At 40.7% G+C, this 14,243-nt stretch overlaps 1 protein-coding gene across 2 annotated transcripts in view; it reads right to left on the reverse strand.

The window, feature by feature from the left end:
- The window catches only part of PREX2 (phosphatidylinositol-3,4,5-trisphosphate dependent Rac exchange factor 2), a 298,802-nt gene that overhangs the window by 132,811 nt on the left and 151,748 nt on the right, over positions 1–14,243 (reverse strand). For both annotated transcript variants that reach the window (XM_006061194.4, XM_045162805.1), the window contains exons 21-23: positions 14,110–14,227; positions 12,254–12,438; positions 9,718–9,879 (exon numbers count right to left, since the gene is read on the reverse strand). In XM_006061194.4, the coding sequence (XP_006061256.2) occupies positions 9,718–9,879; positions 12,254–12,438; positions 14,110–14,227 (465 nt within the window). The remainder of the gene's footprint in view (positions 1–9,717; positions 9,880–12,253; positions 12,439–14,109; positions 14,228–14,243) is intronic.

The raw sequence follows: 14,243 nt of genomic DNA on the forward strand, positions 1-14,243 counted from the left end.
CTATAGACAGAGGAGACTCGCCGGCTATGGTTCATAGGGTTGCAAAGAGTTGGACACGGCTGAAGTGACTTCATGCATGCAAATCTCTAGTAAATAGAGATCTATTACTCTCTCTTTATTACTATAGAAACTGTGACTTATCTCGGAAAGACCCAGAATTTAAGGCCAGATGCAAACTTTCACTCAGAAGTTCTTTCCCACTGTAGTCGCAGGATAAACACCTTAGATCAGGCTCCCAAGGCACACACAAAAGCATGGAGATCAATTTCATTATGTCACAGCATCCACTGTAATAGGCAGTTAGCCTTCTCTCTCCTTCTTTTATTTTAATCAACTATTCATTCAAACAAAAACACAAAGAGAAGCATCTATGCATGATCCTGGGTTGTGCTGGAGATACAACTCCTGCCCCTACAGATTGTATTTTTGTGTAAACAGGAACTATCTCTTGAAAGCTCATTAAATATATGGAAGAAGTATTCCCATTGCCAAAAATAAGCCCAATTATGGAATTATTTGGAAATAGGAAAGGGAATCCAGAATTTTTAAAAATTCTCAGGCCAATACAGACTGAGTGGCATTCCTCCAAACAGCGCATAGTTTTGCGTCTGGATCCATCGCCCACACTTCCTGCCCCATGGGGATTAAACCCCAGCTTAGGGTTCACTCGGGTCCCCAGCAAGGTCTGAACATCTGTGGCCTGTACCACTGGCCAAAAACTCAAATCTGATGGCAACACCCTGGCAATGGAAACTAAAATATCAACCTGTTTCTATTTTTAAAACCTAAAATTTTCAGTCAAAACAATAAGGGAAAGCCAGTCTCTTTGAGATTTTAGTTTCTAAGGATACATTTTATTTTATAGAAAGAGGGCTGTTTGACGCTTTTATTTTAGAGAAAAATGGGTTGCTAATAATAGTTTGGGCTTCCCTGGTGGCTCAGTGATAAAAAATTTGCCTGCCAATGTAGGAGATGTGGGTTCAATCCCTGGGTTGGGAAGATCCCCTGGAGAAGGAAATGGCAACCCACTCCATTATTCTTGCCTGGGAAATCCCATGGACAGAGGAGCCTGGCAGACTGCAATCCATGTGGTCACTAAGAGTCAGACATGAATTAGCAACTAAACAACAAATAATAACAGTTTAAAAGTAAATATGTGGAAACTAAAAATAAATATTCACAAATGCTACAGTTTCTGTTGACACACATTTGATATACAGATGGAATTTACTTTCCATGACAGACTATTACCTTAGGTATCAACATTTTATTCAAACTGAAAAGATTTTTGAAATGTTCTCTTGTTAAGCTTGTTTCTCTACTTCATTAGAAAGATACCAACCTAGAGCCAGACATCCTGGAATGTGAAGTCAAGTGGGCCTTAGGAAGCATCACTACCAACAAAGCTAGTGGAGGTGTTGGAATTCCAGTTGAGCTATTTTGAATCCCAAAAGATGATGCTGTGAAAGTGATGCACTCAATATGTCAGCAAATTTGGAAAACTTAGCAGTGGCCACAGGACTGGAAAAGGTCAGTTTGCATTCCAATCCCAAAGAAAGGCAATGCCAAAGAATGCTCAAACTACCGCACAATTGCACTCATCTCACTCACTAGTAAAGTAATGCTTAAAATTCTCCAAGCCAGGCTTCAGCAATTCATGAACTGTGAACTTCCAGATGTTCAAGCTGGTTTTAGAAAAGGCAGAGGAACCAGAGACCAAATTGCCAACATCTGCTGGATCATCGAAAAAGCAAGAGAGTTCCAGAAAAACATCTATTTCTGCTTTATTTACTGTGCCAAAGCCTGTGACTGTGTGGATCACAATAAACTGTGGAAAATTCTGAAAGAGATGGGAATACCAGAACACCTGACCTGCCTCTTGAGAAATCTGTATGCAGGTCGGGAAGCAACAGTTAGAACTGGACATGGAACAACAGACTGGTTCCAAATAGGAAAAGGAATACGTCAAGGCTGTATATTGTCACCTTGCTTATTTAACTTCTATGCAGAGTACATCATGAGAAATGCTGGGCTGGAAGAAGCACAAGCTGGAATCAAGATTGCCGGGAAAAATATCAATAACCTCAGATATGCAGATGACACCACCCTTATGGCAGAAAGTGAAGAACTAAAGAGCCTCTTGATGAAAGTGGAAGAGGAGAGTGAAAAAGTTGGCTTAAAGCTCAACATTCAGAAAACGAAGATCATGGCATCCGGTCCCATCACTTCTTGGCAAATAGATGGGGTAACAGTGGAAACAGTGTCAGACTTTATTTTTTGGGGCTCCAAAATCACTGAAGATGGTTATTGCAGCCATGAAATTCAGATGCTTACTCATTGGAAGGAAAGTTATGACCAAACTAGACAGCATATTCAAAAGCAGAGACATTACTTTGTCAACAAAAGTCAGTCTACCCAAGGCTATGGTTTTTCCAGTAGTTATGTATCAATGTGAGAACTGGACTATAAAGTAAACTGAGCGCCAAAGAATTGATGCTTTTGAACTGTGGTGTTGGAGAAGACTCTTGAGAGTCCCTTGGACTGCAAGAAGATCCAACCAGTCCATCCTTAAGGAGATCAGTCTTGAGTGTTCATTAGAAGGACTGATGTTGAACATGAAACTCCAATACTTTGGTCACCTGGTGCGAAGAGCTGACTCATTAGAAAAGACCCTGATGCTGGGAAAGATTGAGGGCAGGAGGAGAAGGGGACAAGAGAGGATGAGATGGTCGGATAGTATCACCGACTCAATGGACATGAGTTTGGGTGGACTCCAGGAGTTGGTGATGGACAGAGAGGCCTGGCATGCTGCAGTTCATGGAGTCACACAGAGTCAGACATGACTGAGCGACTGAACTGAACTGAATGATTCTAAGTAGATTTATGGTCAAGAAGTGATGAAGAAGGGATTGCTTTTAAAGCACTAAAGTCCTAGTTCCTAAATGAAAAATAAAAATAAGTGAGACAGTACTCCATAGGACTGATACCTAGTTGGCTGCCTGCCAAATATGTGACACAAAGTCAATTCTTAATCTCCCTGAGGAAAAAAGCAGGATGATAAGAGTATTCGGTACACATGGCTACTTCGAGGCTCAAACAGCAATAATGTACATACAAGAGCTTTCAAACTTCAACAACATTCTTTTTATCATTTGAAATCATTGCCCAGTAGCCTGTCCACTTCTGCTTCAAAAGGTTCCCAAGCACCCAGTTACTCCTCAGGAAATGGGAGATGCTTCTCACATGCCAGGATGTTTTTGAGAATCACCTACTTTGGGGGGAAACCCCTATACTTTCTGCTTCTGATCCCTACAACATACACCCCTCATCAGTTCAGTTAACTCACTAAGTTGCATCCAACTCTTTGTGACCCATGGATTGTAGCCCACCAGGCTCCTCTGTCCATGGAATTCCCAGGCAAGAATACTGGAGTGGGTTGCTATTTCCTTCTCCAGGGGATCTTCCTGACCTTTGGATTGAACCCAGGCCTCCTGCACTGCAGGCAGATTCTTTACTAACAGAGCCACCAGGGAAGCCCATCTTTACCATCTGAGCCACCAGGAAAGCCCCATATACACCCCTCATTTTATCTCAAACCAGGCTGTTAGAAACCAAAATAACATCTTCTTTAATTGTTTATGTCATAAACAATTCAGCACATAGCTTGAACTGATCTTTTCTCTCCGTCCCCAAGGCTTCTTTGAGTCCAAATCACCATCAATATGGACATCTTTACAAACAAATCTGATGATTATGTCACTTTGAAATATCACTGGAAAAATCAGATTTTGTCAGGTTTCCTTTTTAATTGCATCCAACTCAAATCCTCCTTTCTGGCCCAGGCAGTCTGTCAACTCTTCCTCAATAAGATCAGTCTCATTTCTAAGTCTTTGCCTTTGCTTATGATCTCTCTCTTTACTTGAGAATGAAGTAAAGAGAGCTATCAAATCAATCTGACACATCTTTCCAACTGACAGCAGCTAGCATCTGCTGACTACTCAATCCAAGAGGATTTCTCCTCCTCTGAAATGCTATTGCCCTTGCAGTTCCCTGGTGGCTCCACAATAAAGCATCTGCCTGCAATGCAGGAGAGGCAGGAGACAGGGGTTCTATCCCTGGGTCAGGAAGATGCCCTGGAGGACAAAATGGCAACCCACTCCAGTATTCTTGCCAGGAAAATTCCATGGACAGAGGAGCCTCATGGGCTACGTCCATGGGGTCGCAAAGAGTGGGACACAACTAAGTAATTGAGCATGTCCTCGTTTGCAGTCAGAACCCTGCTGTTTAGCATAGTAACAACTACAGGTATACAAACAAGAAGTTTTAGAATAAAAGGGAACAAGGTTCAAATTCCACTGCTGTTCCCAGCTGCATGCCTTTGGGCAAGTTAGCGGACCACTCTGAACTTGAGTCACTTCATCAAAGAAATGTGTCTCATACCACTGTGTTGGTAAGATTACACAACACAAGCAAACTGTAAAATATGGCTTGTTGTTTAGTTGCTAAGTCGTGTCTGACTCTTTTGGAACTCCATGGACTATAGTCCACCAGGCTCCTCTGTCCATGGGATTTTCCAGGCAAGAATACTGGAGTGGGTTGCCATTTCCTTCTCCAGGGGATCTTTCCAACCCAGGATGCGTCTTCTGCATTGGCAGGTGGATTCTTTACCACTGACCCACCCAGGAAATCCAAAATACGGTACACAATGCCTGATACCAACTGTTATAAACTGTAGTGCTCTCCATAACTGCAGGAAGAGCAGGGTGGTGTAGAGCATGTAGAGCAGGGTGGTGAGTGCCAGCATATTCAACCATTATGGCAACATCTCCAAGGAGGCTCATGAGTATTATTATTGCTTCATGTATTTTGACCTTTCTTCTCAAGTAGACAGTATGTGGGAGAAGGAAGTCTTCTTCAAATAACTGACTTAAGGTCCCATTGCCTACACAAAACGTACACATTTAGTAAGTAATTTTCTAGTCTTCCTGTCCCATACTGCAACAAACTTGCTTTTGTGGATTTCAGTTTTTTGACCTCTGATATTTCATTAAGGAATGCATTAAACATATCTGCCACATAAAATGGATGTCTGCTTCTTTTGCAGGGCTATGTTTAAGGGCACTGCCCTGACATTCCTGTTGTTGCCTCTTTGAAACTCCGGGTGAGAGATTTCATTTAGAACTCCATCCAAGGAAAGTTCTGCCTCTCTTAAGAAATTATGTATATACTACAGAGATGCTGATAGATATGTGACAGACAGTGTTCCTTTTTCATTTTAGCCATCAGGAAGCTGAAGGCCGAACAGAATATGCCACTTGAGTAGGTAGAGTCTTAGGACCTACTTACCTATAGCCCTTTATTCTCTGATGATCTAGATCATCTCTCTCTTTTTTTTTCCAATGAATATCATCTTTTAAAAAAAATTTTTTTTTGAAATAAAAAATTTTTATACCATCTCTTCTAATAATTTTTTTAAGATTATCTTTTTTTGATGTGGACCATTTTTAAAGTCTTTATTGAATTTGCTACAGTGTTGCATCTGTTTTATGGGAAGATTTTTGTTGTTTGTCTTTTTGTTCCTGAGACATGTGGGACCTTAGATCCCCAGTCAAGGATCAAAATCGCACCCCCTGCGTTGGACGGTGAAGTCTTAACCACTGGACCACCAGGGAAGTCCCTCTAACATAGCTTTATCTCTAAATTTACCTGTTCATTTTCCTTCAATCTTCATTCTCTCCTTCTTTCTCTGAGTAATAAAGTTCCTTAAGCTTTAGTTTGGCACATGCATGCTAAGTCACTTCAGTCATGTCTGACTCTTTGCAATCCTATGGACTGTAGCCTGTCAGGCTCCTCTGTCCATGGGATTCTGCAGGCAAGAATGCTGGAAGTGGGTTGCCATGAACTCCTCCAGGGGATCCTTCTGATCCAGGGATCGAACCCGAGTCTTCTGTACCGCTGAGCCACCGGGGAAGCCCTTACTTTGGCACATGGATGCCCAGTTTGAGACTACATGTCCAAGCCTCCTTTGCACTAAAAGTCTGCTGCTGCTAAGTCACTTCAGTCGTGTCCGACTCTGTGCGACCCCATACATGGCAGCCCATCAGGCTCCACCGTCCCTGGGATTCTCCAGGCAAGAACACTGGAGTGGGTTGCCATTTCCTTCTCCAATGCATGAAAGTAAAAAGTGAAAGTGAAGTCGCTCAGTCATGTCCAACTCTAACAAGATGTAAATAGGGATGGTGTGTACAACTTCTGGGTCCTGCCCTCAAAAGGAAGCAATTCACTCTCTGCTTTCTCTTTCCCCGTTTAAGGGGAATTCATTTATACATGGTGGTGGTGAGCCAACTTTGGCTTTGTGGAAGAGGGCAATATCCTAGAGGAGAAAACAAAAATATAGGAGGATCCCCAGAAGATCATCAAACCCCAGCACACTGGACCCCTATCGGTTGGGCTTTCACAAGAGTGAGAAATAAACTTTCTGCTTTAAGTCTATGTTGTCTTGGCCCTTCTTAAAGCAGCTGAATCAATACCCTATGTAATGTGCCCTCATCCTAATGTTTTGCTTTTACTTAGATAGTTTACCTTCCCCTATGTATATTTCTTTAAGCTACTTCTACTGCTTTTGTTGTTTGAATGAATGCAGAGAAAATAGGAAGAAATTGAAAACGAGGTAGAAAAATGAGACACAGAACCGTGACAAGTTTGATAACCAGAATCTGCCTGAACCCTACCATACTTTATACAGATCTATCTCTGAAGTAGAATGACTCTCTTTTCAAAATGTGTTCAAAAGGGAACTACTAATTTGCATTTGTTTACTATTCTTCGGCTTCCACAAGGCTTATTCATGGGATCGTTCTCAAACTCAAAGGGGTCAACAGCAGTCATGGAAAGAGGGTGAACAGATATGACAGTTATACAGTGATCTTGAATATCACTTTTTCTTCATAAAATTATGACATCAATATATATGCAACTTAACAAGCCAAACAGTATGCTGCTAAGTCGCTTCAGTCGTGTCTGACTCTGTGCGACCCCACAGACGGCAGCCCACCAGGCTCCCCCGTCCCTGGGATTCTCCAGGCAAGAACACTGGAGTGGGTTGCCATTTCCTTCTCCAATGCAGGAAAGTGAAAAGTGAAAGTGAAGGCGCTCAGTCATGCCCGACCCTCAGCGACCCCATAGACTGCAGCCCTCCAGGCTCCTCCATCCAGCCAAACAGTATAGGAAGGCCTTAAAGAAAAACACAGCGAGTCCTCTTTTCTTTCTCCTACCTGAGGTAACCAAGATTGAAATTTCTTGGGTATTCTTTCATGCATTTGCCTATTTTTAAATGGATGTATCTGGACACAAAAGGGCTTATCTTTTATTTACCATATCAAACACAGACACTGGGATAGATAATATTTCCTAGTATGACCATCAAATTTTAAGCAACTAGTCTCTCCCTCACTCTCTTTTTTTTTTTTTTTTTAGCTTAAAGAACAGAGATGTATTCAGTCACACTTCCGCAGGCAAGAACTTCAAGATCAAGTGAAAAGTGAAAATGAAGTTGCTCAGTCATGTCCGACTCTTTGTGACCCCATGGACTATAGCCTACCAGGCTCCTCTGTCCATGGGATTTTCCAGGCAACAGTACTGGAGTGGATTGCCATTTCCTTCTCCAGGGGATCTTCCCCACCCAGGGATCAAACCCAGGTCTCCCGCATTGTAGAAAGACGCTTTATCGTCTGAGCCACCAGGGAATTTGGCTAATTCACTTTCTGGTGAGGAAACTCTTCCTTTTAGGTCATTCATTGGCTATTAAACTCCCCCCCACACATGTGCAAGCAAAATATCCATGCAACCAGCCTCACTTTGAAGAAAATAATTTAATTAGCTATCTTCCCATTGATACAAATAGAAAAAAAATTAAAATATATTAAAAGATATGTTTTGGAGATCCATTTTTATTTACTCTGTCTCTAAAATATATTGTCAAATTCGCTAAATGTTCTCTGTCTGCTCTGTCTTCACCAGAGTCTATGCCACCACCATCACTCACCTGGACACACCTCTCTAGATTGCAAGATTGCACCTTGCAATCTATTCCTACAGGGGAGTCAGCACTATCTTTTTTTTTGGATGTGATGTAGACCATCTTTATTAAGTCTGTTAAAATACTGTTTCTGCTTTATGTTTTGGTTTTTGGGTGACGAGGCATGTGGCGTCTCAGCTCCCTGACCAGGGATTGGACCCACACCCCTGCACAGGCAGGCTAAGTATTGATACTGCACCACCACGGAAGTTCCCAGCATGACCTTTCAAAACCTACATTAAATGAAGCCACCATTATATCTAAAAACTTCCAACTTCTCGTTGATATAAGAAGAAAATCCAAAGTCCCGAAAGGTACAGAGTTTCACAGCATCTCATGCTGGTCCCTGCTGAAGTCTCCACCCTTAGGACTAATCTCTTTCCACCTGACACCGTGGCCTTCTTTCTGCTTTGAGGCCTAAAGGACTGATGCTGAAGCTGAAGCTCCAATACTTTGGCCACCTGATGCCAACGGCTGACTCATTGGAAAAACCTTTAATTCTGGGAAAGACTGAAGGCAGAATGAGAAGAGGGCAACAGAGGATGAAATGGGTGGCATCACTGATTCAATGGACATGAACATAGGTGAATCTCGGGAGATGGTGAGGGACAGGGAGGCCTGGTATGCTACAGTCCGTGGGGTCATGAAGAGCTGGACACGACTTGGCAACTGAACACCACAACCAGCTGTTCTGTCTACCTGAAGGCTTCTTCCTCCCTTTTGGAGAAAGAGCTCTACTTGTCATTTAAATACAAGCTTTCCTGAGGATGCTTTCTCTAGTACCCAGTTCAGAGTTCCCACACTGGTACTTCCCACCATGGTTGTCCTCATAATTCTCTTCAATAGTTTATTTTCCCCTTTGTAGACATGTATTTACTTTGTTGCTGTCTCCCCCACTCAAATGGAAACATCATGAGGGAAGAATCTTTGCTGCCATATTCCTGGAACCAAGAACAGCTTCACACATAAAAGGTGCTCAATTAATACGATCAATTAATGAAGGAAACAGCCTGTGTTCCAAGTACTTTCTGATTGAGGACCCTGTTCCCTCTGTTGAGAGAACAGGTAAAGAACAACTACTGTATCATTTTAAAATCTGACTTCAGAATTACGTGGTTTGGATTAACATCCCTACTCTATACTTGCCAGTAAGAAATTTAATTCTTTGCATGAATGCTGGCATGCATGCTCAGTTGTGTCTGACTCTTTGTGAAACCACAGCCTGTAGCCCGCCAGGCTCCTCTGTCCATGGAATTTTCAGGCAAGAATACTGGAGTGGGTTGCCATTTCCTCCTCCAGGGGATCTTCCCAACCCAGGGATTGAACTCACATCTCCTGCTTCTCTTGCACTGGCTGGTGGATTCTTTACCACTGTGCCACCTGGGAATCCCAATTTAATTGTCTAGGTCTCAGTTATTATATTGGAAAACATGAAATAATGACTTAGCTTGCAAAGATCAAATGAGGTAAAGGATATAAAGGCATTTGAAAAACTCTAAAATGCTATATAAATCTTATCATTATTTCAATAAACTGGTACATAAATAAGGAATAAAAAATCAAACACTGAATTAAATTTGACATTACAATAATAATTTAAATAATAATCACGTGTGAAATACACAGAGCCTTTACTTTACCTTTTTATAACTGGATATTCTCTGACATATGCGCTCAATTTTTTCACTACAAATGGCACTGAATTTACTTTGAAGGTCAGTAGGTATCACTTCATTCAAAGAGCTAAGGCTGGTGCAGTTTTGTGCGAAATGATCATCGCTTTTAGCCAGGGCTTCAAGAATCTGTAGGCACACACACACATAAAACAGAACAAGAAAATAAAAGCTTCAAAATCAGCCAAATAAAATGTTCACAATTCCACAACATAGGGTGTTTTTTCCCCAGTGTGCTTCTTTTAGCTGCCTGGGATTTCTGTGTTCAATAAACCCTGGCAGTGAAGTGATGGACTTGTGTGTCTGGCATCTCCTGTTTTCCCTTCTGCTGGCTATAAAAGGCTGCCTGAGGGAGGTGAGGGGACTTCAAAGACACCCTGCTGAATAAATCAGTACACTCTGATGTGGGAACACACTGCCCATATTTTAGTCAGAGTTATTCAGAACATTTTTTTTTCCTCAACTTGGTAGTGGAACAACAAAAACTAAGGAAAACCATATCCTTTCTTGCTACTGAGAGCCTGATACAGAGAGTGCATTTATAATAACAAATGTTCGAAGAAGGATGGAATAAATGAGACTTTCTCTTGCCAAAGTTAAAAAACAACATTGCTTCCAGTGTCTGAACTCTGTCTGATGAAAGCAGCAGATAAAACCATTCATATGATGTGCTCAATTAGTAAATCTTTTGGCTATCTGAATTGATTATAGGCAGCATGTGTGTGTATACATCATGAATCACTGAGAATTTCCAATGAACAGAGAATTAATTATGTGTATTATTTATATGTGGGCTTCCCAGGTGGTACTAGTGGTAAAGAACCCACCTGCCAATGCAGGAGACATAATAGATGCAGGCTCAATCCCTGGGTTGGAAATATCCCCTGGAGGAGGGCATGGCAACCCACTCCAGTATTCTTGCCTGGAGAATTCCATGGACAGAGGAGCTTAAACTAGTCTTTAAGCTCCAATGTTGTTGGAAGCAAGAGTTGGACACAACTGAAGCAACTTAGCACGAACATTATGTATATGTAGCATTTATGATTGTTCAAAGATCACAATGACTGATTACAACTTTGCATGAGATTTTTATAATACAGTGTGAGATAGACAATGTATAGATGTTTATTTGAGCTCCCTCACCACTTCCATTTCCCTGTCTTGCAGAATATGGAGTGTGAGTTTTTGGTTTAATAACTAGTCTAGAAATCAGAGCTCACTTTATCATTAGCAGTGTGGTCTTGGTTAAATTTCTTAATTTCTTTGACTTTCTTCATGTGTAAAATAGAAATATATACAGTATTAAGTTGTACAGTTGTCATATATAAAATAAACCACGTAATTTTGTAAATTTCAAAGAGTTAGAAAATGAGATAAAATAATTACAATAAACTGGTCCCAAAGTCTTCTATAGATCTTCTCAGTAGTGTAATTTATTAATAGTTGGCAATGGGTTGAATTTTGAAACTATAGATTCTTTATCAATAGATACATATAGTGGTACAATGTCAACATAATGATGGGATAATTTTAAGAAGCTGACTTCATATTGTAAAGCAATTACCCTCCAATTAAATTTTAAAAAACAAATGAAAAAAGAAATTGACTTTCAGAATATAAAAGAAAAACATAAAATAATTATTTTTGAAATAGTGCATTTGGATTTTTCTATTATTTTCTTCCACTAAAATTTTAAAAATACCTGCTATTGTTACTAGATCTATCTCAACTATACACATTTGAAACACGAACTGAAATGAAGAAATAAAGGTGGTGAAGATACATGTTTCTTGTTGTACCTGAATCCTCACAGGGTGATGTAAAAGTAGATGGAACACAAACGTTCTGACCTGCGGAGGGTGCAAAGGAGTCTGACCGATTTACTTTGTGGAAGGAGCGTGGAAAGCAAACAGGGTGACCTCCTACTTACCACGTGTTTTATCCATTTGGATGAAGATCCTCTTCCTCCCTCCCTGTCTTGCTTTAAGGACTAAGGACAAGACTCTTCACAACTAAGAATTATATACACACCTGAAGATCTATTCATAAACTAGTCTCTAAGCTTCGAGAAACTGTATGAAATAAACATGAGCCTTACAGAATTTGAATGCATTTTACGACTTCAAATATTCTTCAGAGGATTATGTACATTTAGGAAAGCACCATCTGTCATGAAAACCATCTGAACCATTTTCACGATACTGAATTCACAGACATAGCAAGCTTACTAAATGCAGAGAACCTTTGCCAAATCAACTAATGCTCGCCTGGGCAAGCAGCTCATCTAACATAACACTGTGCTCCAAAGCAGGTCAATTAAAAAAAAAAAAAAAAAAAGACTATACACAGTTGAGTAATGGGGGAGAAAAGAAGAAGAAAGAGAACTTGAATGAGCGGACAGCTGAAGCATTCACGCTATTTCATTTTTTAAAGTGGGGGTGGATGAGGACTTCAGGTGTTTTACTGACACCATAATGTCTTTCTCTGATGGGACCGCTCGTACCTTGGCAGTGAGGCTGAAGAAGCCTTTGGGCTCGATCATCTTCTCCACCACGTTGCACTTGATCCCAGCGGTGCTGTCATACTCATACACAACGCCATACTCCAGGTGGACATTGTCCACCGTCAAACTCACGTGCTCCGTCTTCCCGTCGATGATCGCCATGGTGTTGAACTTGTCAATTACCTCTGGAAAAAAGACGACTTTAATTCAGCAAATTCAGGAAGGGTTTTTTAGTCTCTTCAAATAATCTGAATCTCTCTGAATATTTTTTAGAGTTTTTAAAGGGTGACTAAATCTGATGTGCTAAATGAAGTATCTAGCTAACGGTTTTAAAAAGAAGAGCATTGAAAAAAAATACAAAATTGACTGATCCAAACCTTACCCTTCTAATATGACTAGTTTTATCTTTGCACATCCAGTTTTGATCTATGGACCATATGCATGCCTACTTATATCTGTATCAACATGAGACATACCATTTTTTCATGAAAATCATGCATAGCTTCAAGTCAGGGTTTCTAAAACTGCCTCAAACATTGGATGAATATTTTCTCAAAGCAGAAAAATACAGAAAATCATACTGAAGCAGAAAGGAGATGCAATAATTATTTTTTCAGCAGAGAGTGCCTGAATTTTTCCAAACAGCATCTTCTGAGACTAACTCATTGAGAAAATGTATCACTGCTGACCGTAATAAAATTTCCATCCCAAATATATTCCTATAGGTTTTTGGCCAACAATCAGTCAGCTAGTGAAAAAAAAATGTAGTCTCAAGCAAGAAGCTGCTGAGGAATGAGGATTCTAACAGTAAATACTAAGTAAAAATACAGTACTAGTTTACTTAAAACAATTAATTCCTAGAATAAAGGCAGGACCAGTAAATATAAAATAGGCAAGAGCAGAAAAAACGTAATTTCAAAGGAACTATGAACTTTCTAAACTAGGGCTTCTCAAATTTTATTGTACATACAGATATTATCTTGCTAAAATTGAGATTCTCACCCAGTAGATCAAGGGTGGGGCTGAGCCTCTGTATCTCCATCTTATGTGATGCAGGTACTCATGGTTTGTGAAACACATTGGAGTGGGAAGGTTGACACAACATTTAAACTCAAAACAAGGAAACACATTATAGCTGGGGTTTGAATCCTCATTCTACCACTTACTAGCTTGGGCACATTCATTAACCTCCATGGACCTCAATTTCTTCTCCATAAAGTTAGGGTGATGATAATTCTGATGCTTTTGAACTGTGGTGTTGAAGAAGACTCCTGAGAGTCCCTTGGACTGCAAGGAGATCAAAGCAGTCAATCCTAAGAGAAATCAACCCTGAATATTCATTGGAAGGACTGATGCTGAAGCTGAAGCTCTAATACTTTGACCAGCTGATGCAAAGAGCCAACTCACTGGAAAGACTCTGATGCTGGGAAAGACTGAAGGCAGGAGGAGAAGGGGATAACAGAGAATGAGATGGTTGGATGGCATCACTGACTCACTGAACATGAGTTTGAGCAAACTCTGGGAGATGGTGAAGGACAGGGAAGCCTGGTATGCTGCAGTCCCATGGGGTAGAAAAGAGTCGGACACGACTGAGTGACTGAACAACAAAACAGAGCTTCATTTCTGATAAGCTGATAAGGTAATCCATGTAAAATATCTAACAGAGAGCCTAAGAAAGCGTCGTAGTTATTCCATGTTAGCCATGAGCAATCATGACTTAGGGATTTGATGTGACGTCTATTTGAGATGATGACTAAGGTAGTCACCTGAACATATAAGGTTTTTAACAACTGGGACTCAGCAATGGCACATTGACAAAGAATCCTATAAGCCCAAGAGGAGAAGAAGAAACCCACCTTCTACTTTAGAGTCAAAGGAATCCCCTGCGTCATCTCCTGGCGGTTTGGAGTTGGACTTCTGAAGGTCTTCCTGAGCGCTCTCAACACTATTATAAACCCATTGTATGGAATCTTGCTGGAAATGAAGGAAA

This window comes from Bubalus bubalis, chromosome 15, assembly GCF_019923935.1.
Source record: "Bubalus bubalis isolate 160015118507 breed Murrah chromosome 15, NDDB_SH_1, whole genome shotgun sequence".
Classification (NCBI taxonomy): Eukaryota; Metazoa; Chordata; class Mammalia; order Artiodactyla; family Bovidae; genus Bubalus; species Bubalus bubalis.